This window comes from Sus scrofa, chromosome 1 (genome assembly GCF_000003025.6).
Source record: "Sus scrofa isolate TJ Tabasco breed Duroc chromosome 1, Sscrofa11.1, whole genome shotgun sequence".
Taxonomy (NCBI): domain Eukaryota; kingdom Metazoa; phylum Chordata; class Mammalia; order Artiodactyla; family Suidae; genus Sus; species Sus scrofa.
Genome location: NC_010443.5, coordinates 29056539 through 29083815, shown reverse-complemented (window position 1 = coordinate 29083815; position 27277 = coordinate 29056539). Strand labels below are relative to the sequence as shown.

The 27277-nt window shown below is 44.0% G+C and overlaps 1 protein-coding gene across 1 annotated transcript; it reads right to left on the bottom strand.

Moving 5' to 3' along the window:
- Positions 1-23134, bottom strand: ALDH8A1 (aldehyde dehydrogenase 8 family member A1). The gene is made up of 7 exons (XM_021087621.1): positions 22928-23134; positions 18892-19039; positions 17270-17425; positions 15531-15680; positions 13892-14148; positions 11366-11527; positions 1-4944 (listed from the first exon to the last, which is right to left on the bottom strand). The coding sequence occupies exons 1-7, from the start codon at positions 23063-23065 to the stop codon at positions 4492-4494; spliced, it is 1464 nt and encodes a 487-aa protein (XP_020943280.1). The 5' UTR covers positions 23066-23134; the 3' UTR covers positions 1-4491.

Sequence of the window (27277 nt, the reverse complement as noted above, 5' to 3'; positions counted from 1 at the left end):
TTCTTTTTACTTATACCCCTTTATTTTCCCAAGTCATGTTACATTTCAATTCGCTTCATCTTATCGTGACTTCTGAATAGTGTTTTGTTTCCTTTACTCTAAAATACATTTTTACATATCTAAGATCGTCCAGATTATAAAACATCTTTTTTTTGGCAGTGCCCAAGGCATGCAGAAGTTTTCCAGGCACCAGTGATCAAACCAGTACCACAGCAACAACCCAAGCCACTGCAGTGACAACACCCGGAACCTTAACCCACTGAGCCACACAGGAACTCTTAAACATATTTTTTAATCAGCATTCTTCAATCACTACCTATTGTCCACTGTGCTCTAAATTGGGCCAGTTCCTTTCTAGGCCTGATTTACAGCTAACAGTTTAAGACCCTTTTTCATCTTATTTCCGAGGCAGTTCATTGGATTCAGTTTTCCTTTTCCTGCACGCCACTCCCAAGTTATTCCAGGAAGAGTAAATAGGAGAAATTTTCTGAGTCATTGGGTATCTTATTTTGTCTTAATTCTTGAATAACAGTTAGCTTGCTATAAAATTTAGGTTCAATATAATTTGGCCTTAGAACTTTGAAGTTTTGCTCCACTGTCTTCTAGCACCCGTGTAATTTGTACAAAGTGTGATGACAATCTTTAGGGGTTTTTTTTTTTTTTTTTTGGTTTATTTACTTATTTGGTAGGTGTTCTGGTGATTCCTTCTGCAAGCTTTATACCAGGAATTTCAAATTTTCGACAGAATGGTTCTTGGCACACGGAGACTATTTTTCATCTGAAAGTCTTTTTCTAGCTCAGTGAAATGATCTTTTCTAATTTATTTGATTATTCACTTTTGTTCTCTGATCTTGGATTAGTTACATACGAATGGCTTTCTAGAGCTCTCTGCCATCTCAGCTTTCAGATATTTTCTTTCCTGTCATTTTCTACATTCTGAGATATTTTCTCAACTTTATCTTCCAGATTACTAATTTAGTTTTCACTCATACCAATGATTAAATTCTACTGATTTTTAAAATATATTTGTGGAACTAATGCTTGATTTGTCGTGGCCTCTTTCATGTTCCCTTTTGCTCTCTGCTGCTTGCTCTCTTTTCGCAGCAGTCTGTTCTTTTGTGTGGACCCCCAGCCTCTCTCACCTCCCCAAGGATACTAATTTTCTTGCCTTCTTTCTTTCCTTTATCTGTTTCTCCTGTAGTCAGTTCCTCTCTCACGCATCTTGAAATTTCTCTTTTACTAAATATTTGATGGTCTTTGGTTGATCAGTAATATATTTTAATAAAAAAGCATATTGTTGATTGTTATAGGTAGTTGGCAAAGTTATTGTTTGCATTTTGGAAGAAGAGTTTCCCCATAAGACCCATCACTGCATGGGGGACTAACTCTACATTTCTATGTGTGAAAGGGTCCGAGACAGGCTATTTTTAGGGTATGTGGGCAGTTCAGCTTGTACTGCTATAACTATCAAAGTGAGGACTTTACCTCCAGTGGGGAAATCTTCCATGGATTTCACTCCTAGGTGGAGCGAAGCTGCCTTTCCTTCTGCCTCCCATGCGTTGCACACGAAGGACTGTTATCTCAGGCTTGTGCCAACAGCCGCAGTGGAGACCTTCTCCAGAAAGGCCTTCCACTCTGGTGTTTGAGCGCTTCCTTTGTCTCTGAGAAGGGCAGGTGCTGCAGCCAACCGCCCCTGGGACCTCCTGGGATGTGGAGGAGAAATTTGGGCCTTTGGTGTCACAGTGTCACAATTCTAAGTCCTTCGACTTAGAAGGTGTAGTCAGGGCCCACCCCAGACCCACTAACTCTGAATCTACTTTTTTTTTCTTTTTTTGGCTGCTTCCAGAATGCGGAAGTTGCTGGGCCAGGGATCCAATCAGCACCCCAGCAATGACAATGCCAGATCCTTAACCTGCTGAGCCACCAGGGAACTCCTGAATCTGCATTTTTAACGATTGTTCTGAGTGATTCAGAAACACATCAAAGTCTGAGAATTGCTGCGCCAAGACCTCTTTGCTCCTGTCCCTTCAGCTCCTGCTTGTCTGCCTGGGGATGTGTCGCCTGAGCCTGGAAGCTGAAGTGGCTCCACCCCCTCTCGGCATCCTCCTGCGCATGCTCCAGGCTGTCCTGCGCTGCAGCCGCTTCTCCCCTTTCCTACTTATGAACTAGTAAACACTCAAGTGCCCATGCTCCCGCTTAGAAATAATACTTTACAGACATAACATTGTGACCCTGGCTTCTGATTTTCTTCATTTCAGTTCTGAGCCCCACAGCCACAGAGCCACCACGGGGGTGGAACTGTGTGTGGAGGTACAGACTCACATGGCACCCTTAGCTGAAACATGAGACAGTATGAGGTGGCCAGGAAGAGGTGAGGTCTTGGAACTAAACTCACCCACTTGGTTGGGAGTAAAAAGGAAGAGAAGTGTAACTGGGGAGCTAAGACATTGTAGCCAATGGTTTGAACAACTGAGAAATGGGATAGTGCACGGTGAAGGAGAACAGCGTTTGGTCAAATCTGCAGCCGTGAGACTGGCATGTGAGCCCAGGGGAAGCTTCTAGAGACCCAAAGAGACACCGATGCAGGGAAACAGCATCCAAAATGTCTGTCAGCAGGAAGCAGGTCCCTCCACAAGGTAGGATCCAGAATCTGGATAAGAAGTGGCAACAGCAGGACCAGCTTCAGATTCTTGTGAGAACACCCTCCTGGGCAGAAAATCAGCGTGGTGGGAGATGGGTATTCAGGCACCAGAGCTAAGAGGTTCAGCTGCCAGACTTTTGAATCACAATAGAACTTAGGTCTTAGAAAAAACGATGAGTTTGGGTCAGACCAGTTACAAGCATGAAGATGCCGATTCCCTTAGACACTGGAGCTGCTGAATTTCTTCCAGCTGACACTCTGAAATGGTCCTAGACTTAACTGATCGAGGTCAAGGGACCTTACTGGGGAAGAGGGAAAAGCGGGGGTGGGGAGGAGGAGATAGAAACTAAGAATCAGGTACGATCTGACACCATCATTTGGCCTCAGAGAAGGAACTTATATTTTTCCATATTTGTAAACAAGCCAACATGCCAAATCCTACACAAAATTACAGGGAGTGTTCTGCATCCCTTGATCCAAACTCCCCCCAAATACCATGCAACAGATACCCTAGAGGCCCAGAGAGACTTCATGCCATCCTGAAACTCATTCTGAACACCTTCTGTGTGCCAGACACCTTGCTGTGAAGCGAGACTTAGAGAGAGATAGCACCTCCCTTGACCTTCAGCAAGTCCTGTTGCACCAGGAAATGAGACATGCAAACAAATCATGTCAATCCCGTGTGGAAAGAGCTGTACCAGAGGAGTTCCTGGCTGTACAGACTGGGTTGCATGGCTGAGTGGAGGGAGGCAGGAGAGAGCAGGTGAGACAGAGGCAAAATGGAGAGAGACACAGAAGGGAGACCCCACACAATGTGTTCCACAAATCATAAGGACTTTGTTGCTTCTGAAACACAAGCCAAGTTAAGCATGAAATGGTCAGAGATTGTAGGGTATGGAATCTGAGAGCCCTGGGTTCAAATCCTTCCTCTGCCCCACACCATTTGTGTGAGCTTGAACATGCTCCTTAATCTCTGTAAACCCCAGATCTCTCCTCTGATCCGGGAATTCAAGAAAAAAGCACTAGAAATACCACTATTACTTAGTAAAAAGTTCATGCTCCTAAGACAATAAAGATAAATAAGAATAAGAGACAATTCATGAAGAAGGTATATGCCATATTGCTTACTAAAACTGCTTAACATTTATTGCTTCCTTTAGGATTATAAAGTTTAAAAGTCTCCTGAGATATATACACTAAGAATCTGAATTGATGAGAGTCTCTAGTAGGAATGAATCAGACTCTCCTTATTCTAAGTTTCCTCCAAAAGGAGTAGTTATTTTATATTTCTTTATCCCTACACAGATATATAAAGTGGGACCTACCATCTATGCCTTCTCTGACAAACCCCATATAATGTTCATTATCAACCCTCACAGCTCCTTTGAGTAATGAGGTACAGTCAATTAGTCTGTTACCAATTAGCCATGACAATGGTTAATGGATGTGGACACCATCTCGACAAGCTCCCCAAAGGCAGGAAATTGTGGTGATTTGTTTCTCTTTGGCTTTATAGTTTGTTTGTTTGTTTTTTACCATATACTTGAAAATGAAAAAAAAAAATCTGTGAATTTCCAACAACTGAATCAAAGTGATGAAAAAAATCCTATGACGACACAACCTGAGAGGAGGCTGATATTTGCTTGGCTTCCTTTATGTGCTTTCTTCTCTCCTTTGACGCCTCACTGAAAAGATATAGCATCTCTACACCAGCAAGTAAAAATACTAATTGAGGAGGATAAGCTAGACTCTGGTGGCTGGAGTTTGTGCCAGTGTGTCTGTTCACGGCATTAGATGACTGATTCTCTGCAGCCAGGCATCAACCATAACAACTTCTCCACTGGCCAAGGTCAATGTTTAACGGTGACGGTTTTGACTTCAGTGAAGAATTCGTAAGAATCCTTGGCTCCTTCTCTACCCACCCCAGAACTTTTCATCCCCCCAAAAGGAAGGTTCAGCTCTCTGATGAGCCAGCAGTTGGTCCAGACCAAGCCTGACTGTAACTTCTTCGCCACCCGGTGGACACGCCCCACATTGCCTGACCACACGGTCGCAGCCAGCCCGTATTTCACACTGTTGGCTCTTTGAATCACTTCCTCTTCACTATCAAAGGGGACCACACACGTCACTGGACCAAATATCTCTTCCTTCATGCAGCAGGACTCATCCTTAATGTCCGTTATCACCGTGGGAAGCATGAAGTACCCTCCTTGATTCCTGGGAGGGAGGTTCAACTTATCCACTCCCTCACCGCACAGAATTTGGGCCCCTTCCAGGCGAGCTTTCTTGATGTAACTTCTGACCTGGGCAGGTAAACATCATCGTTAGTAACATCTTATCATTTGTCTTCACGGAAAGTAGAAAAAATTCAATATTTTTGAAGCATCTAGGAAAAATGTATGAGGTCAATGCCCAACCCCCACAAAAATCTAAGGTTGACTATGTTTTCACTCAGCTTCTAAGCCTGAGGGCAGAAGTTCTCTAACCATCATCTGGGCATTGAACCCTCATAAGGGGAGAGGAGTCATTTATTTAATATCTAAGTGCCAGGCATTCAGATAAGTGTTTTTCACACATTCTGGCTTAATTCTCTCAAAAATATATTAGCTATGTATTATTATCTTCTATTTGCTGATGATATAGTTGAGCCTCAGAAAGAGTAGATGGTTCCTATCAGTAAAGGTAGAATTCACACTCAGGTATATTCAGTAGTTAAATACACAAAGTAATATTTTCTCACTTTGGGAGGAGGCTATGTCTATTTCAGAAAATGATAACTTGAGTGGTGCATGAGACTTAAGTAAAGGCCAGGATGCCTTTCAATAGCTGAGCTTCTAGACAAACAATTTCTAATTTCTGTCTTATTACTGATGTTATGTGAAAATAATCTAGGTAATAAAGTAAAGCTCACAATAATGGGAAATAAACTATGTAATAAGTTGACCCAGTGACTTGGAGATAACGACAGATGTCTATTAATGATGGCTACAGAAACAACTCATTATAATAAAGGTATATACGTTTATATTTGGAAATGTTGTTGAAATCACAACGATGCATTATTCTGCTCCTAAGGGGTATTATAAGCATAGGATAAATAGCAAAGTAATCCCAAAATTAAAAATTTAAAACAATAGTCAAGTAGTACCTCGAAAGCAGGGTAAAGTTGGAAAGGATATTTTGGAATTCTATTATCTACCAGTATTAGATGAGTACTCCATTGTAGATCTATATTCAATGTAGAGCTATGTGTTTGCCATGTAAAAATAAGAAGGTAATGCTGTTTTATTAATTTTGCTTCAGGAGTTCCTGTTGTGGCTTAGCAAAAAAGAACCCAGCTAGTATCCATAAGGTTGAGGGTTCAATCCTTGGCCTCGCTTAGTGGGTTAAGGATCTGGTGTTGCCATGAGCTGTGGTGTAGGTTGCAGATGTGGCTCAGATCCGGTGTTGCTGTGGCTGTGGTGTAGGCTGATTCAACCCCTAGGCTGGGAAACTCCATATGCCACCGATGCAGCCCTTAAAAGCAAAACAACAACAACAAAAAATTGCTTCAGTTTGTAGAACACTTAATAAGCCACAAGGTCAAAGACATTTGAAAAATAGAGCATTTTCTATTCCCCTCTACTATTCCTCCCCCTAAATGCACAGGGATCTCATAGCTTTCCCAGAAAAGTCCTAGTCTAGTTTATGGGCAGAGTCTATAACAGACCTGGACTTCTCTTCCCCCTACTGTCTTGTCCTTTTGAAGCAACCTCCCTCCCGCCACCCTCCCCACCCCACCCCCACACACATGGTAATTAAAAGATGAGTGAGGCGGCATCCTGGGTGAACAGGGTGAGTGCAGGTGAGTCTCCAGAAGCCCCTGCTGGATGCAGAGACAGGACCATTTTTTTCCTTTTTATGGCCACACTTGCGGCATATGAAAGTTCCTAGGCTAGAGGCCAAACTGGAGCTGCATCTGCGACCTACACCACAGCTCATGGCAATGCTGGATCCTTAACCCACTAATTGAGGCCAGGGATCACACCTGCATCTTCACAGAGACAACCCGTTCTTAACCCGCTGAGCCACAACGGAAACTCCAGAGAGCCGGGACTTTTGTCAGTGATTCAAATAGAGCATGGAGCACTCTAGCTTTAGTCAATCATCACATCTAAGCAATATTACAAGATTCTCTCTTCAAAGCCTTAGGATAATAAAATATGAAGGGTGTTGGTTTTCAAGTTGAAAACTTATCAAATTATTTAATGTTTAAGGTGACTCCTACTAAACTGAATTTACTTTCTAGAGAAATTACCACTGGGTGGCACAGTATCTACACTTAAAGCTACCTTGTGACTGGTAACATGCTATAAAATGCACTGAAATAGGAATTACTGCTGTGGCAGAGTGGGTTAAGAATATGGCATTGTCTTTGCAGTGGTGCAGGTTCGATCTCTAGCCCAGGAGCTTCTGCGTGCCACAGGTGCAGCCAAAAAAAAAAAAAAAAAAAAAAAAAAAAAAAAAATCAATGCAATGAAATAGTCTTATAAAACAGTTTCTTGAGAAGGGAGACTAGAGGGTAGTTAATACTCATCATTTTTTTTTTTGTCTTTTTTAGGGCTGCACCCTCAGCATATGGAGGTTCCCAGGCTAGGAGTCGAATCGGAGCTGTAGCCACCGGCCTACACCACAGCCACAGCAATGCAGGATCCGAGGCACATCTTCAACCTACACCACAGCTCAAGTCAATGCTGGATCCTTAACCCACTGAGCGAGGCCAGAGATCGAACCCGCAACCTCACGGTTCCTAGTCAGATGCGTTAACCACTGAGGCCACGGGGGAACTCCAATACTCATCATTTTGGACATAAAATCAAAGCGTAGATGTTGGAAGAGTGGGCTCAGGAGCCTGGCTGTGCTCAAATCCCAGGTCCTCCACTTATCAGCTGAGAGATTTTTAAATGCTCTGTGCCTCAGTTTCCTAAATGCAAAAAAATGGGATTGACTACACCACCTATTCATAGGGTTCTCGAGAGGATTACAAAGAATAATATATGTAAAATACTTAGTGCAATATCTGATACACAATAAGCTGTTCTTGCTTTTGTTGATGGTGACAGTGATGATGGTGAAGGTGACAGTGACATAATGCAGACCTGCCACTCACGAGCTAAGCGACCTCAGGGATGCCCTCCCCTCTGGTGTCAGTTCTTTTAACCAGCAAAGGAGGACAGGAAGCTGCAAGTGTGGACCTTAGTTAAGCCTGAAGCCCAGCCTTATTAGGGGGTATGCTCGTGAACTTCTGGGTTTCCTCTAGCCTCGCTGTCCATGCTCAAGAATTTCTCTCTCTCTAGTTCCTTGCCTCCGTGGGAAGGCTGGCCCAGGGTCAGATTCTCCTGACAGGCAAGTAGAGAAGGAAGGATTCCAGAGAGTGAAAAGAAAAACAAAAAGCAACCCTGTGAAACAGGCCAGGGAGACTTTTCAGCATTCCCCGAGGACAGAATCACCTGCCATCCCCTGTGCCTCTCCTGCCATCCTGGGAAGTCACCCCTGCCCTTAGGAGCCCTTTGCCATGACAGAACCGCTTTCACATGCTGGGAATGGATTCGCCAGTCGCTGCATCACCATGGATGGACACAAAGACCTTGTGGCCAGTTTGGTTTGGAGGAGATCAGGACCTCCTGCCGAAGAAGAGATCTGGAATGCAAAGCTGGCAGCCAGCCTTTCTTTGGCTCACAGCCCCCAGAGCTCTGGTGAAAGGCGAGGAAAGACGACCGCCAGTGGAGCATGGCCACTGCCTCCTTGAGCCCAGACCGAGGTGTGGCACACTGAACAGAAGAGTCTTAGCCTGAAAAGAACACATGCACATTTGGGGGCTGCTTCCACTGGCTCCCTCTCAAAGGGCAGAGACACACAGGATTTCCTTCCACCCAGGCCCTGAGCTGAAAGACCCCCATCTAGTTCCACCTGATGAGAGACCCCAGGCCGAGGGCATACATGTCCTGGGCATTGTAGTGAGAATGGCAAATGTCCAGGGGCCCTCTCAGCCTCAGCTCGATGGTGCTGAGGCTTTATAGAAGGGAGGAAATGTGAGCAGCGCTGAGAGAAGCGGGGGCGGGGTCTACCTACAGAACCGAAAAGCAAGGGAAGCCCCATGGGACCCGCAGTTTTATGTGTGGTGGGATAATGATATACCATCTTTATTGTTCTTCCCTAAAAAATAAAAATAAACAGCCAATGAGAAGCACTATTTCTAAGTTTTTAACTGTGAAAAACTGGCTGGAACACTGCACAAAATCTTTCTCCTAGAAGCAGTAGAACTTTGGAACTTTCTGAGATGAGGTAGCATCTTTCTGAGATGGACTCATTAAAGGGCAGCGCATGAGCTCAGCACAACCAGGCTTTGCATCACCTCCCCTTGGATGTCACGTCGTCGTGGGGCATCATCTAAGGGACACCACAGGGTCAGATGCTGGCCTTGACGACTCCTCCACTGAAAGGAACCAGAGCTGAGCAGAGACAGGTCCTGTTGGCTATGTGGGGCAGGGCAACTTGGACAGCCCGAGACGCCAGCGGGCGCCTGTGCTAGAGCTCAGAAGGGCGTGGCAAGCAGGCTAAAGAGGGGGCCCCATGGGCCAGCAGGGACATGCTAACCATCACATATGTTACACTAAAGCCCATGGGAATTACAAGACATTGAATCTGTGAGTCTGTATTTGGTTCAAGTTCACTTATGTGAGGCAGAAGGAACAGATACTCAGAGTATGACAGAGCCTTGAACTACCAACAGGAGTTACGTAGGGTAGGATAACGAAATATCATCTTTATTGTTCTTCCTTAAAAAATAAAAATAAATGGCCAATGATAACACCATTTGAATGGCGTCAATTTCTCTTACACACGAAAGGCTGTGTGTGCATGTGTCTCTGTGTGTGTATGTGTGTGCGCGTGTGTATGTGTATGTGTACATGCATATGGGGGTGCTACAAATCATTCAATTGCTACAGGAAAGTCAAACCCTTTGATTTGCCTCACTGAGACATCTCCCCTTATTGGAGAACTTGAACAGTTACTGTGACAGTGCCTAGTTTCCCTGCTGAGTTGATGAAGGGAACTTCAAGTCTCAGGTGAGTGGTGAATTGCAAGGTGAGCTTAGATATCACCACGGCCTGAGCCGACTGGGTGGTACTTCTGGGAAGTTCATTTTGCTTCACAGGAAGCAGTCGGCAACAGGCGGAAGTTATTTTTCACCACTTATTTGCATGTGTGGGTGGGTAGACGGGGAGCCCTGGTGTGGAGAACAGCCAGAGCAGAGAGGACAAGGGAGCCTCTTGCACCTGGCGACATCTGGGTGGGGACATCCAGAGCCATGGGTCCCCCTCTGCTGCCTTTGCACCTGCGGTCTTTTGGGTGAATTTGATGAGAGGGAAACACAGCCATGCTGGCTGGCCTCACTTTCAATAAATGACCCAATATTTATCTAATGTGACCATTAGTGATCACAGCTCCAGGCGAGCCCCGGAGCTGCCCCTCTAACACACGGTCACTTCAAAGTCCATTCTCACCTGCCATCTCCCGTAAGACAATCTCACACTTTCTCCTCCTTGAAACCCGCAACACCTTCTCCCCTCCTCACCCTGCTTCCCATGTCACTGAGAAAACAGAAGAGATAAGAAGACACCCGTAAGCTATACACCTCCCCTCCTACAAGTATCCAGGCTTCACGATATAGTGAAGGTCAGAGTGAAAATGTAGTAAATCTGCCAAATCTGTGCAGTATCAGAGAGTTCTTCAAACCCAAGTCAAGCCTCTGCCCCTCATTGGTTCACTGATGGAGACATATTTGCCTTGATGGGCCTTAGTTACTACAGCTGAAAATGAGGTCCTTCTAGTTCCAAAATTATGAGTTATTTTGGGAGTCACACCAGGTAATGAATTTACATGACCTTAAGGACTCAAATTCCCTAAGCCACCCAGAGAACATCAATGGCGTTTCCCACGGAGGCCCCCACCAGTCACCTCAGCAACTAAGGACCACATCGTTTGAATCACGTATGCTCACACTTCTGGAATCCCATCAGCTGTAAGCCAGGGGTGGCCCCTTATAGCCTGGGAACTGACTGGGAACATCTACCTATAGAAATCCCACCACACTCAGTCTGCATCATTCTCATCGGCTGGCCCTTATGTTTTGAAATTTGCCTTCCTCACTCTACTCATTGTATCTCTATACTGACTTCTCAAGTTTATTTATTTCACGTAGATGCTACTTTAACCTGGACTACATTTTTATATCTGTCTCAAACATTTTCAGATTCTATATCCAGAGACAATTTTCCATAGGTCATACTTTTTTTTGAAAACAGGGTAGGAATTAACAATATTTCAAAGCATGGATGGTATGTATATCCCCGATGCTGAACCTCTCTCTCCAAATAAGAACTCTTTTTGTGGAGTTCCCATTGTGGGTCAGCAGGTTAAGAACCCAACACAGTGTCCGTGAGGATGTGGGTTCAATCCCTGCCCTCTCTCAGTGGGTTGAAGATCCAGTGTTGCAGCAAGCTGTGGCACAGGTTGCAGATACAGCTTGAATCCATCGTTGCGGTGGCTGTGGCTGTGACGTGGGCCAACAGGTGTAGCTACGTTTCAACCCCTAGCCTGGGAACCTCCATATGCCACAGGTGTGGCCAGAAAAGAAAATAAATAACTCTTTCTGTAACTTACACACAGGGATTTACTTACTTTCTCCAAATGAGCTTTACTGATCAGAGCTCCCATGCTGGCCGATGGGTCAGAGGGAATGCCAACTTTCCACATTCTGGTGGCGTCTACAAACCTCTTTAGAAATTCACTGTAGATACTCCTCTGGACAAAGATCCTGCTGGTGCAGAGGCATATTTCACCCTGCCAAGAATGACACATGAGGACAATGACAAGACAGGAAGACCCACTCCTTCATGGCTAGAGCACCCTGCACTTCTGAGTGCCTGTGGCGTGTACTGGGCACTGGTCTAAGCAAGGGGGACAGTGGTAAATAAGACAAAGTGAGGCAATACCACGCAAAGTCTCATGTGGAATGGACCGCCTTGTGGGGAAGATAGGCAATAACACAAGAAAAGCTCAAGAAAAATATAACTTCAGGTTGTGACCAAAACAATATAAGAAAACTAAGCAGAGGATGAGAAGAGACGCTATGGAGGGGACAGCTTTTACTCTCTTTTATGAAAGGGAGTCCTGGAAGGCATTTCTCAACAGTGGATATTCAAATTGGCTTCTGATTGAGATGAAGGAGCTGGATGGATGAAGATCTGGGAGGAAAGGAATTCTCGGCAGTAAGTGTAGAAGACCTGCTGCAGGCATGAACTTGGAGTGTGTGAGGAAAGGCAAGAAGGTGAGTGGGGCTGAGGGTGGGGGTGGAGGTAGGGACAGGGGTCAGAACCATGTAGCAGGTGAAGGCAGGAGGTGAGGCAATACCACGCAAAGTCTCATAGGCGCATAAGCTCACAAGGAGCTTGCATTTTATCCTCAGTATCATGAAAAGACCACAGAAAGCTTTAAGCAGCAGAAGGATGTGATAAAATTTACACTGTTAAATGATCATTCTGGCAGCTGCATGGAGAACACAACTGGAGAGAATGAGAATGGGAATAGGGTATTGTTAAGAGAGCTTTCCAGATGTCCAGTAAGCAGAAGTAGCTTGGACCCGGGCAGAATCAAAGGAGATGAGACTAGTGGTAGGAGTCCACTAAGGTCAACAGATTCTTAAAGGAGCATGGGACCCCAAAGTATGAGGACACTGGCATAGATGCTCCGGAGAAGTCATAGGATTCAGGAGATAGAGACATATGGGTATCTGTAATACAGCCATAGATATCTATAATATATCTATATCTAATATCTATAATATACAATAGATACCCATAATATCTATATCTAATATATATATACACCAGGCCAGGGACTGAACCTGCAGCACAGCAGTAACCAGAGCCACAGCAGTGACAGCATCATATCCTTAACCCACTGAGCCAGCAGGGAGCTCCCAGGATATATTTTAAAGATAGAACCAACAGGACCTGTTGATGGATTAGTGAAGTATAAGGAAAAGAGAAGGTAAGAAGAAGGATGAGTCCCAGATGTGGGGTCTGAGCCACAGAGCAGTGGGAGTCTCTACCCTGGAGGGACAAATGCAAGGCAGGCAGAGCAACCATGCTGCAGGGAAGGAGAGAGAGGGAAATCAAGAGTCCTGCTTTGCACAGGTTAGGTTTCAGGTGATAAGGGACATCCAAATAGGGATGCTGAGTGGTCTAAGAGATGTGCTAACAGGTTTCTGAGGGAAAAAAAATCATCCTTATTATCATTCCAACATAACATGTAATAGTCCACAAACCACATTCTGGACTTGTCCAAGAATCATGTGTGTACAGTAGTACATGTAAGCATAAATAAATCCTTTTATTACATTGATATTTGATCTTCACCACAATCCTTCCAACAACCAGGAGATGGACAGTTGCCCTGAGGCCCCTGCATGACTACGAGGTAAGAAACCTGCTTGAGGAGTTAGCGTCGTGGCTCAGTGGTTAACAAATCTGACTAGGAACCATGAGGTTGTAGGTTCCATCCCTGACCTTGCTCAGTGGGTTAAGAATCCGGTGTTGCTGTGAGCTGTGGTGTGGGTCACAGATGCGGCTCAGATCCTGCTTTGCTGTGGCTCTGGCATGGGCCAGTGGCTACAGCTCCGATTCCACCCCTAGCCTGGGAACCTCCATATGCCACAGGTGTGGCCCTAGAAGAGACAAAAAAAAAAAAGAAACCTTGAGACTGATTGACTGGCTTGAGACTGGTTCAGGTCTTTATTTCTAAGTGTGTGAATGCATTTGGAATGCTTTGGCAGTGGAGAATAAGGTTTCCTGGAGCTAGGACTCTTGGACAGCAAGAAAAGACTAGGAAAGCTATAAATAATGGAATGAAGATGCTTGGAGAAGCAAAATGGCACTCATCTGGCCATGGCTGGTACCTGATAAAAGTTGTGTTACTCGAGAAGAGAAGCAGGAGCTGTGATGCCACAAGGCCTCTGATTGACAGTAAGACTGAGCAGAGAGTCAGTGGAGTAACATAATGTAACCATTAGCCTTTCTCTGAAATAGCCCTGGATTGACCCACTCACCCCTGGTTTTGCACTGTGATGTGCCAGATCCAGCTTGACGAGGCTACGGAGTTAAATAAATAAACAAAGGAAAAAAGGAACCAACCCGGAGGACATACCTGGTTGGCAAAGCTGGACCTGACCGTTGTGGGAACACACTCCTCGAGGTTGGCGTCCTCAAAGATGATGGCAGGATTCTTGCCCCCCAGCTCCAGCGAGAGCTTCTTGCAGTGGGGAGCACTCAGCTGTGTGATCCGCTCGGCCGTGGGCTGGCTCCCGGTGAAGGAGATGAGGGGCACCTCTGGATGGGACACCAGGGCCTCGCCTGCCCTGGGCCCCGTTCCAAACACAATATTTACCACGCCTGGTGGAACCCCTGGATGAGAAGGAAGGCCAGTTACAGGGATTCTTCTCAGAATGTCAAGCCTCAGGTCACATGGAGATGATTCTTCTTCAAAGTCCAAGAACTTGAATGGGGCTGGGAGGGAACATTCACGGCCATCTCTAGTTTAATAGCAAAGCAAAGACTACAGCATCACCTCTGCCTGTAGTTCCCCCCAAGCGGGATTTCTCCATGTGCTTTGCCCTAGAAAAATGCAGGGCTGAACGTTCTACATAACTCATTCCGTGATATTGACAAGGCCTCTGGGGCTGAGGATGCAGAGACACCCTCAGGCAGGTTAGGCTCTGTGAGCAAGGGGAGCCCTGCTCCAAGCTGGAGTCCAGGAGTCACAGCTCAGTGTGCAAATGTTAAGGAGAAGGAAGAGTTGACGCTGCATAAGCCAGAGAAGCAACTGACCAGCTTGACCTTCCAACCCTGGGGGAGCATCCGCAGAACACTCCAGAACAAAACCAGGAACACAGCCATTAAGCCGAAGAGAGCATGGAGCTGGAGTGTATAGTGGTTACCAGTGCAGGGAAAACTGAGGAGGTATATTCAGTTCTCTGCAGAACGGGCTGCTTCATCAGGTGGTCTACCACTCTGCCAACCAGAGAGCTACCTAGCAATATTATCCTTTTCATCAAGATTCACTTGTGGTTCAACCATAGAGTTTTGAAAAAATATATTTATTGAAATATAGTTGATTTATAATATCCTGTAAGGTTTAGGTATACAGCAAGCAATTAATTATATATATATATATATATACACATCTATATTTTATAAATACATGACTATGTATATACATATATTTATATCTATAATTCAATTATATATTTTAATATATATTTTATATATTGTGTATATATATTCTTTTTCAGATTCTTTTCCCTTATGGGTTATTACATCATATTATTACATAATATTGAGTAGAGCTCCCTGTGCTCTACAGTAGGTCCTTGTTGGTCATCTATTTTATACACAGTAGGGTGTATATGTCAGTATCAGCTTCCAAACATACGTAGAAGCTACACTGACTCTTGGAGACGTCTGATTTGACGAGGCTCTGGAGGCCAGCCAGTGCTGGGGCGCTGCCCATGGAACCCCTGGAGCGAGGAGCTGTTCTGCAGTGGCCCCATTCTGGGGATGAATAAGGGAAGCAGTGGGAGCCACCCCCTGGGTGAAGGGGATTTCTCAGAAAAGGACCTCAGAGACAAAAATTAAAGCTGTCCCTGGAATCTGTTTTGATGCTGAGCAGATTTCTAATCAAAACAACTGTCAAATGTCAGTGACCCTAAGGTGGCTGAAGCCTACAAAACATAAAGCTCCAAAACTAACCCTGTGACTCCCACAGACCTTAACGGCTAATTAATTACCTGCTTTCTCCAGGAGTTTGCACATCATCCACGCAGTCACGGAAGTCAGCTCGCTGGGCTTGGCTATCACAGTGTTGCCAGCAGCGATCGCGGGAGCGATCTTCCAGGTGAGCAAGTAAAGTGGCAGATTCCAGGGACTGATCAGACCCGCTAACAGAGCAGAAGAGAAGCATCGCCAGTAAAGACAAGCCCCCCACAGCAGACAGGGCCAGACGGGGTTTATTAACGCAACTCCTTCATGCCACACGAAACATCGATTAACTCCTCCAAAACCCCAAACGATTGTAGCCAACTTCAGGGAACTAATTCTAAAATGTATTTATAAGCAGCTGTACCATTTAAAACTATAATCAATACAGTTTACTCTTTTCTTGAGGACGGTATTTACGAATGACAATAATTTAAGTTCTAAGGCTAAAGGGCTGTCACCTGTCCCTAAAGAGTTCCAGATCAGTTTTGAGATTTATAGACTGGTCTTTGCATTGTTTAAACTTCTCCTTCCTCATCACGAAGGGGCCCGACTGCTATTTTTTCCAAGTCTTCCATCTCTGTGTCTAATCTCATGGATTGAGACATAAAATCTCAAGCTGTTGAGAATTATTTGTAAAATAAGAGCAAATAGGTTCTGAAACTGTGAAATCTATTTTAGCTAGCCCAGAGTAATTTTTAGTAAAAAAAAAAAAAAAAATCACCTCTATATTCTCACCTGTATCCTGACCAGATAGGTTTGCTAGGAAGTAACAGACCTAAAATCTGCAGTATATCTCCATGAAATATTTTGAAACCATCCAGGCTACTGACCATAAAACATACAAAAATAAAATCTACATTAGGAATAAGTAAATGGATTCACCGTATTTTATACTCTGCCTTTAAGGCTGAGCTATGAAAGTAAACATATTTTATATTATTAAATTTCCCACTGAAAAATCTGTTATTTAGGGGATAACAAAATTTTTGCAGGGTAATGTATTCGCATACTTCTTAGCAGGAGGTTTGAGGTTTTCATAAAGCCTTGAAAGTACCATTTCTGAAGCGCTCAAGTAATCAGAGTGGTAAAATGTCCCATTTTCTATCCTTTTAACTTATCTTCTTTTATCCTGCAATAAAATGGAACTAGTAAAAGATGGACGGTTGTTTTTTTCTCAGAGGTAACAGTGGCATCTAGTGGCCATTTTAAGTCATTGCAGTTATCTATATATTAAAGGGCAAGAAGCACAGAAATGAGTGAGGGAAGTAGATAATCCAGTCAAAGCCTTTTTACCCTGTACCTGGAACTCTTCTAAATGCTCTACACTTATTTATTTGTTCAATTCATATATATAAGTATATAATGATAAAACTGAACTATTCCCCCAGTTTCCAGATAAGAATACTGAAGCACACAAAAGTTGTATCACTTGCCCCACACATACCTAAAATTTTTGCTCTTAACTACAAGACTCTAGAAATAAACCTCTTTTTTCATTACAAAGGACAAAAAGTCCTGGTTTGTGAATTGACTCTCAGTTTTATGCTTTCCCCTGTGATTCCTCAAGAACAATGCTCCAAGAATAAGTAGGGAATTTGATACAAGAAAATAAAGAGAATTGGATTTTTAAGGCCAATGAAATTTCAGATAAATACAAGAAATTTCCACTTCCCTTTTCTTCAGTCTCTTCCTTTAGATCAGTTCTATGGGGCTCACCCAGCATCTCCACATGCAGCTGGGGCCCTGGTGTTCACTTCACAGCACCTACCGATACCCACGGGGGTCCGCACAGTGTAGTGCAGACAGCCCAGGTGGTCCATCTGCGTGCACTCCGACGTGTGATGCAGGATGGAGGAGGCAAAGAACCGGAAGTTCTGCACAGACCGGGGGATGTCCATGGTTCTGGCCAGTGTTATGGTTTTCCCTGTAAGAAGCCAACGACAGAAGACACTGCCAGTGTACTTCACCTTGGGCTTGATGGAGACACTACCATGTGTGTGTACACCAGCTCCCACTGAAGTAACCTCCACCCTGTGCAGCCTGGGATGGGCATTCCTTGACTACAGGGAGCATTCATTGATGGTGGTTTGATAAAACTGTGAAATAATTAGGTCTGAGGTTATAAGATGAGGTAGAGGGGATTCAAGTTGAGTCAAATGATCTTTGCTTTGTGGACTGGGCAATTCATAGTAAAATAATGAATTCGCCAGGTGCTACCACTTCACCCATGCCAGCTCTTCCAGTTCAAAATCACCAAACTTTGTACCTGCTACAGAGGGGTTGGAATAATAGGTATTACGACAGATGTATTAATTGTGCCCCAAAGCATGGTGGCGTCATGAAGATGGACACGGATGCTGTGTGGCCCTTCCTCACCTATCATGTGCCTGTGCACATCCCAGATACACGCTTACCTGGATTGTTCCTTAGTTATTGTCCGGATACTGCAGTCAGGAAGCATTTTCTTCTTAAGGGCGGGTAGAGTCAGGCAGCTTCCTAACTTTAGGCTGGTTTAGAGCATGCATGCAAATTTGAAGGATCTTGGCCTTTCCTCACACATATCATTATAAGGATTTACAGGCATTTACTCCATTACCTGACTTCTGGGAAGGAGTTGTTTTGTTTTGTGTTTTGTTTTTTGGGTTTTTTTTTTTGTTTGTTTTTGTCTTTTCTAGGGCTGCACCCATGGCATATGGAGGTTCCCAGGCTAGGGGTCTAATAGGAACTGCAGCCGCTGGCCTACACATCACAGCCACAGCAACACAAGATCTGAGGAGTTTTAAAAAACTGGGAAATTGTGCTGGGAGTGGAATAGTGACCGACGTATTAGAAATCTTTCTAAATAACTTGACTGTGTGACTGCTCTTCAAATTATCTCTGCTTTGAAACTCTCTCCTGAGAGCTGGTGGAGGACTGCACTATCCCCTGACCTCCTCTCTCCCCTCATCCAGGCCCTTTGCGCACATCCTAGCAGCTCCTTCCACCAGTGTATTTATTTCCCCGCCTCTTGAACTCGGGTTTGGCTTTGACCTGCCTTGGCCATCAGAAAGAGGCAGGAGTGGGCCAGCTGTAAGCCTCCGCCTTCAGAGGCCTTGGCTGGTTTGCTTTCCATCCTCCACGGCTGCCATGAGAAGCAACATGTTGGCGGTGGGGGGCGGGTGCTGGCCCACTGGGCCCTCGAGGGGCCCCACGAAGCAAGTGTGCTCAGTTCCATCCATAAGGTGAAGAGGCAAGAGATCAGCCTACAACCTGGAAAGAGGGTGCGAACGGCCAGCATCTGAGTAAGATGATGCGCTCCCCATAAAGGAGGGCCAGCGGCGTTAAAGGCTGTCTCTGCAGATGAGCGCGTGCATGGGGAAGAGGAAAAAGGCCGGCGGGGATGGCTCTCACCTTGGTCCTTCGATTCAGCCTGGGCCAGCTCCTCCAGGGACTCTTCCAGCAAGTCCGCCAGCCGGTGCAGCACCTGCGAGCGCTCCTGGGGGCTCCGGGAGGACCAGCCCGGAAAAGCGGCCCTGGCGGCCTCCACCGCGGCTTCGATCTCGGAGGGGCAAATGCAAGAGGGTCGCTTTAGACTGCCGCTCCAGAGGGGGTGGACGAATCCAGAATCAACAGGTCTGTATACACCTAACTTTGTTTCCCCCAAATTTTAATTATTCAACAGTTCCCAGAGCGAAGTTGCTCACAAAGCAGTATTTATGTGACCAGCAAAGCAGCAGCAAGCAAGCGGGAGGGAGAGAGGGAGGAAAGAAGGAAGGACGGAAGGGAGGACCGACAGACAGAAGGAAGGACAGACAGACGGAAGGAAGGAAAGAACTCTGTTTTAACCAGGTATCCAGAAAAAAAGCTATTTGAAAAGCTGGTAGACATTTTCAATAATTTCAAAATATGGACCTTTTTTTGAGTATCATAGGAAAAAGAACACTTAGAATATAGAATCTCTAAACTCTTAATTCAGTTCAAACATACTTGGTCAAGTTCAAAATTTCTTGGAAATCACATCTCAGACTATTGTTCCCACTTGGAACGACTAATCATGCTAGTTATTTATAGACTAATTTCTATATATAAGGGAAGATGCCAAATGTTTGACACAATTTATTTTATTAAACCCCTTTTAAAATTCTGGAACATGAGTATTGCTAGACCCATTTTACAGATGAGGAAACTGAAGCACAGAGAGCTCAAGTGACCTGTGGAGGTCACACAGTTAATAAGGGGCAGAATCAGGATGCAAACCCAGATCTTCATGGCTCCCAAGACCACGGCTGACCTCCTATGACACAACCACAGGCCCTGCCCCTTGACCTGCTCTGCCCAAAGGAAGAGTGCTCTGTTGGAGAGGCAGGCTTCTGTGGTTGAACAGTAGCTTGGGGACCTAGTTTCTGAGCTAAAATGGAAAGAAAACAACCTATGGGAAGGGATTGGCAGAGCCAACTCGTGCAGGCAGAATGAATTTTTGGAGGGTCTGCAGCCTGTCTCTTCTCTTAGGCAAGGTCTACGCGGTGCCTTCTCCAGAGATAGCAAGTCCAAAGCCTGTGTCTCACCCCTCTCCTCCCACGTGCATGACAAACATCTACAGTCACTCACAGCTTTCTCCCACCACTGGGTCCAGGCTCAGTCTAGGAATCTTTTCCCATAGACTTCCAGCAGCCACAGCACCTTTGCTATATCACGTGATCTGACAGTTCAGATGCCTTCTCACCCCAAATCTGTCCTACACCCCTCTGTTTTCTTTATGTGAACAGAGTGACTTTCAGCTGAGCTGAAGTAAGGAAGAAAATGATTCTCAGGGTTCCCTGGTGGTTCAGCAGATTAAGGATCTGGTGTTGTCACTGCAGTGGCTCTGGTTGCTGCTGTGGCATGGGTTCGATCCCTGGCCTGGGAACTTCTGCCTGCTGCTGGCAAGGCCAAAAAAATAATAATAAAATAAAATGATTCTCATCTTAAATTATGCATTTCTGGAAAGTTGGTGGGTTTACCTCAAAAACTGGATCTCTCATGCGGATCTACAGGCAGGAAGGAAACAGAGGCGTGGGCTCTGGTTTCTGCCAGCAAGAGGAAGATTCCTTCCTACAAATATCAAAGCTTCCCATCGTGGTTCAGCGGGTTACAAACCCGGCTAGTATCCATGAGGATGCAGGTTTGACCCCTGGCCTCACTCAGTGGGTTAAGGATCTGGTGTTGCCATGACCTGTGGTATAGGTCGCAGATGCGGCTTGGATCCCACTTTGCTGTGGCTATTATGGTGTAGGCAGGCAGCTACAGCTCCAATTTGACCCCTAGCCTGGGAACCTCCATATGCTGCAGGTGCACCCTTAAAAAAGCAAATAAACAAACAAACAAAAAACAAATGTCAAAGCTAATCTTCCTTCAGTTGTCAATGTAAAACTCTGATCTTTATGAAAAGTAGAAAACACAAGTCCAGTCATATTTTCTAAGTTTGTCTTATGTCATATGTCCTATGACCATTTAATATAGAAGACATAGTAATCTACTATATACAATAATATTAGCAAAAGTTAATACTTAGAAAGCGTTTACTATATGCCAGGCACGAGGGACTCTACGCATGTCAGTCAGAACACTACAAAGTAGGTATTATTATTATCCCCATTTTATGGATATGGAGACTGAGGCCCAGGAAGATTCAGCTCTGAGTCAGGACTATAGGTGGTAAATGATGTCACTGATCTTTGAAGCCAGGCAGTGTGGCCCCAGTCCCTGCTTATGACTGCAACACTCCAGGGCAAATGCTACCATAAGTAGCGTGTGTGTGTGTGACCACTGATCTAAGCGTCAGAGATGAGAGTGTTAGCATACCATGACTTCTACAATAAGGCTGATGAGAGTGTTTTTTTTTTGCTTTTTGCTTTTTCTAGGGCCACTCCTACAGCATATGGAGGTTCCCAGGCTAGGGGTCTAATCAGAGTTGTAGCTGCCAGCCTACGCCACAGCCACAGCAAAGCTGGATCCCAAGCCACATCTGCAACCTACACCACAGCTAACGACAATGCTGGATCCTTAATGCACTGAGCAAGGCCAGGGATCAAACCCACAACCTCATGGTTCCTAGTCAGATTTGTTAACCACTGAGCCACGATGGGAACTCCGAGAGTCTTATTTATAGATTGTTATGACTTAGATTTGGGACAATTTGTGTGAATGGGATTTATGAGATCAGGTGGGATATTTGCATGCTGGGTTGCTGGGAAATCCAAAATATCTCTTCCTCTACCAGCAGGTGAATCCATCCCTCATTCTCTCCTCTGAAAGGGCTGAGCCGTTGCTGCTGAGGATGTTTCACCAGAATTTAGCATACTTGTCATTTTTCACTTTGGACAGGACTCTGAGACAAGGGGGACTGGAAAACACAAAGCTCCGTGTCCCACATCTATCCCAGGTCACTTGAAGCAAACAAAATTGTGGGTTACAGTTTAACCAACAAATTAGCCAATATTTGCAAACTTTAATCCACAAGTCTAAAGGTTTTTTTAATGCAAGACAGATTTAAAATATTATTAACAATAGATAAATAATGCTTAGTTCTTTAAAAATTGCATATAGTACTTATTTATATATACAAAGGCTACAATTACCTTTATCTCTTAAAATCAGTTCAAATCCTTTAGGCTTTAGATGAGTGTACCTATATCAGCCACATTTTTACCCAGATATATTTACATTCTCAATAGTTATATAGTTATGTAGTTTTGATAGTTATATATTTGATAACTCTCAATAGTTACATATTTAGTTGAGTTTTGATAGTTAGATATTTGATAATTATCTAATATATCTCAAATATTTTACAAAATTCCTCAACAACATTCATTCTACATTATTGACAAAAAGTTTAATAGGTGTGCCGTTAAGTTCTTTGAGTAAGAAAAATAGTGGCAGTGTTAAATTTAACTCCAAAAATATATGGGAATTTGATTCTGCATGTCATCATTCAAATGATTGATTTTCCCTACTAGAAAATTTTGAAGACATGAAGAATTATTAGAGGATAATCTAAAATAAATCCCTGAGTTTTAAAGTTCTGTCTATTTTCATGAAATAACACGATGTTTTTGAAACCCATGAATAGAATGGCAAGTTTAGGCAACACTTAGTAGAGAAAAGAGAGAGCTTGATAATACTGATGACTCTTACAAATAATACATTTTACTAGCCCACCTTTAAGGCGTGTCTGAGAAATGTGGCTGCATGTTAGGCTACCCAGATTAGGATCTGCTTCTGCATATAGGAACCTGAGGTTTGTTCCGTGTATTATACATACTCAGTTACGAATAAGCCTTCTCAGAACTAAAATCTCCAGCTCATTTTTACCACTCCTACCTCTTTTCTCAATCCCCTCTGCTCCTGGAAAATTCAGTCACCAACTGGCTAAGCGCATTCATCTTCTCTGCGCTGATATACTCACCTCCTCTTTCCCACTGTTTGGTACCCGGCAGTACACGTCCCCTGTGGAGGGGTCATAGGAATCCAGATAGGAGTTACAAGGTAAAAATTTCCCATCTATGAAGTTTTCCAGCATCCAGGGTGCCCTCGTTCCAGCCATAGTTAAAGGACCCGCCTGCCTCTCCCCTCGGCGTTGTCCCTGCCACCTTTCCCACCCCCGGCTTAGTCTCCTCCTCGCTCCCAGCCCCCGTGCCCCTCATTTGCCAACCAGTGAAAGTGGGAGGAGACCTGACATTCTCCGAGAGCATTTCAGTCTTGTTTGTTTGTTTGTTTTTGTTTTTTGTCTTTTTGCTTTTTGGGCCGGAACCCCCTGGCATATGGAAGGCTAGGGGGTGAATGGGAGCTAGAGCTGCTGGCCTACACCACAGCCAGGGCAACGCAGGATCCGAGCCGCATCTGTGATCTACACCACAGCTCATGGCAACGCTGGATCCTTAACCCATTTCAGTCTTCAAGCTCTGAATGAAGAAAGTTCTCAAGTATTTCCCAGTCATTCAGTACATTATGAGAAATGGATAAAAACATGCTAAACTAGGAGTTTCCATTGTGGCTCAGCAGTAATGAACCCAACTAGTATCCATGAGGATGTGGGTTCAATCCCTGGCCCCACTCTGTGGGTTAAGTATCTGACACTGGTGTGAGCTGCAGTGTAGGTCACAGACGAGGCTCGGGTCTAACATTGCTGTGGCTGTGGTGTAGGCCAGCAGCTACAGCTCCAATTCAACCCCTATTCTGGGAATCTCCATATGCCACACATGCGGCCCTAAAAAGAAAAAGAGAGAGAGACAGAGAGAAAAAGCATGTTAAACTAACATCAGCTTATGCGACCCTTTAAAATGGTCAAAAGGCAAGTTCCCTGGTGGCTTAGTGGATAGGATCCAGTGCTTTCACTGCTGTGGCCTGAGTTCAATCCCTGGTCTGAGAACTGAGACCCCACATCAAGCTGCTGCACGCCATGGCCAAAAAAATAAAAAATAAATAAAATGGTCAAAAGGCATCTGTGTATATCATTTTATTGAAACTATTCATTGTTCAAACACTGATTAAGTGCCAGGCCCTGAGGCAGGTCCTTTATATGAATTTACTCATTTATTCTGCACAACAATCCCATAGAAAGTAATGTCATTACTTCCCTTTTGTAGGAAAAAAAAAAAAAAAAAAAAAAAAAACTAGCCTCAGAGTGGTGAAATTTGTCCAAACATGCATAGTTGGTAAGGATGAACCTTAATCCTTTGGTCTCCAAATCATGTGCTTTTCCCTCAATGCATCACTGCCTTTAGCCCAGAGGTAGCTAAAGGCAGACTCTCACTCCACCGCTCACCAGCTGCTCTCTTCCTGGGCCTCCTTGCCCCTGAACCACCTCTCCATCTAGAAACCAGGGCTGCCGCCGCCACATCTTCCCAGATACGCCACGAAGATGAAGAAACCGGCCCAAACTATATATGACGCGTATAATACACCCAGGATTCATGGCCATGATGTAGGTAAGAATTTCTAAAAATTCAACAGGAAAGATAAGCAAAGGATATAAAAAAGTAATTCACAGCAAAGGGAACACAGTGACTAATGAGACTATGAAAGGGACCCCGCCTCGCTGTGAATCATGGAATGTGAGAGACAAAGAGGAGCCCGTGATGCCAAGCAGATTGGAAAACATTTTTTTACATCGAACTATAGTTAATTTACAATGTTGTGTTAGTTTTAGGTGTACGGCAAAGTGATTCAGTTATACATGCATATTTTTTCAGATTATTTTCCATTATAGGTTATTACAAGATGTTGAATATAGTTCCTTGTGCTCTGCAGCAGGTCCTTGTTGTTAATCTATTTTTTATATAGTACAGTGTTTCTGCTAATCCCAAACTCCTAATTTATTCCTCCTCTTCTTTCCCTTTTGGTAACCATAAGATTGTTTTCTATGTCTAAGTCTGTTTCTATGTGTAAATAGGTTCATTTGTATCATTTTTTTAGATTTTACATATAAGTGATATATGATATTTGTCTTCCTCTGTCTGACTTACTTCACTTAGTATAATAATCTTTAGGTCCATCCATGCAGCTGAAAATGGCATTATTTCATTCTTTTTTTCAGCTGAGTAATATTCCAGTGAGGGAGTGCATGTGTGTGTGTGTGGGGGGGTATCACATCTTTTTTAATCCATTCCTCTGTCAGTGGACATTTAGGTTGTTTCCATGTCTTGGCTATTGTAAATGGCGCTCCTGTATTTAAGGCACAATTTAATTGATTTGTTTCATTTATTTCACTATTAATTTACTTCTAGATATTTAAGTGGTTTTAATGTGAGAGAGAAAAGGGATCATCTGAAAGCTAAAAGCTGGCCTGACCCTCGCAGCTGGCCATGGTGTTTTCCTGTTGACCACTGAGAGTTCCTAAATCTCTGACATCAGACAAGGGTATTCTGTGGACCTGATGAAGTGAGACACTGTAGTCTCACCTGAGCACAGACCAAAGAGCACTGTGCAAACCATAAATGACTCTACATTGCCCTCTTGTGTCTAAAATTCATTACTGCTGCTGCTTTGCCTCACTCCATTTCTCCTACCTCCTAGATTGATTGATACCCTCATAGATTGATTGATAACTGCAGTTACTCTTCTGACAGCACCCAAGCCAGAAGAAACCTTCACTTGAGCCCTCCTTGTAATTACCTACATGTGCTCAGTTTTTTACACCTTCTTTCTGAGAAGCCCCTAGACTCCTCCAATGTGTGACTGATCTCTCTGGCTGCAGAAAGCATCAATAAAAATAATTTAGACTACAGTTGTGTCTTGGTGGTCTTTGACTGATGACATCAATAAATGATAGGAATCAACATATGCTTGCTGCAGAATTTTCTACCATGATGTCCCCAGTCTTAAAGTTTTGAACTTTCTTCATGATCTGAGAATTTTAAATATTGCCTCCCTGATCCTTTCACCCCTCTTACAGGAGGACTTTTTTTTTTTTTTTTTTTTTTTTTTTGTCTTTTTAGGGCCATGCCCAAGACATATGGAAATTCCCAGGCTAGGGGTCGAATTGGAGCTACCGCTGCCGGCCTATGCCATAGCCACAGCAACCCTTGATCCGAGCCATGTCTGCAACCTACGCCACCTTGCATCAACGCAGGATCCTTAACCCACTGAGAAAGGCAAAGGATTTTACCTGCATCCTCATGGATACTAGTCAGGTTCTTAACCCTCTGAGCCACAACAGAACTCTCCAGAAGAACATATTTTGAGACTTTCTTACCTTCACCTATAAACAATGTCATATCTGAGTAATGAATTTGTGGGTTACAATTCCTCCAACTTTAAGTTTTATATATTTAGTTACTATGTCCCTTTGTCTTTTGGAATTTAATGCTGTAGAAGCCTAATCTTTTGTTTCTTTGAAGATGACATTTTTGGGAGTTTTGTCCCCAAGGTTTATCTAATCTGGTTGTAATTCCTTGGGGATGTTTTGCATAAAATATGCTGTGCTCTCTTCATAGTAAGATATGCAATCTTGGGGGCTTCCTGTTCATCATTTTCATCTAACTGCTTTCAAGGAGTGGTTTCCAAAGACTTCTATTTCATTGATTTTTCTGCAATTATTATTTATTTTACAGTCTTCAATGAACATTTGAATTTCGCTCTTATGATTTAGGTTCCCATGTAGTCTCTTCTAACCCATCCTGATTCTTTTCTCAACTCAGCAACAGCCTCTTACATCTTATAGGCACCACACAGTGGTTATGGAAGGAGAACTTTTGTTTCCTGCAATCTATCTGAAAGAAAGATTTTTGCCTGCATGTGCTCGGGTACTAGATTTTCCCACAGAACTCTCACCATATTTTTGAACCATATCTAAAGAAAGAGAAACATACCTGAGCCCAGGACTGGAAAGTACAAATGTATCCATTACCCCCACCATGCACAGTCCTCCTGAGAGCTAGAATCCCTGGCAGCCAGTGGATTGCTGGTTTCCTTTCTGAAATGCAAGCACATTTGAATCTCCCCCGCCAAAAGGGTTGCCCCTGTTCCCGAGAAAGACTCCAAGTCGAGGCTGTGGTTCACCAGATAAGGCAGCAGACAGAAGCAGTATTAAAGTTTGCTTCTAACGAGTTTTCTCCTTCCTTCAACTATTAAAAATAGTCCCTTCACACAGCATAATAAAAATCAAATGTATAATTTTCAGACAATAGAAACATAAAGAAATGAAAATCATCCACAATGCCACCACCAGCATTAATTCTTTCATTGACTTACCCATCTTATGTACTATGCCAGTTCCTGAAAAAGAATCATAAGAGAAAAGATCTCTTTCCCCTTG

Bases quoted from the DNA above. Each gene is read 5' to 3' on its own strand.
- ALDH8A1 (XM_021087621.1), bottom strand. From the start codon at position 23,065: ATGGCTGGAACGAGGGCACCCTGGATGCTGGAAAACTTCATAGATGGG. The intron at 17,426-18,891 runs GTGAGAGCCATC...GGCTTCTTACAG, and splicing joins GGCTGAATCGAAGGACCAAG to GGAAAACCATAACACTGGCC. The intron at 14,149-15,530 runs GTAATTAATTAG...CTTCTCATCCAG, and splicing joins CAAACTCCTGGAGAAAGCAG to GGGTTCCACCAGGCGTGGTA.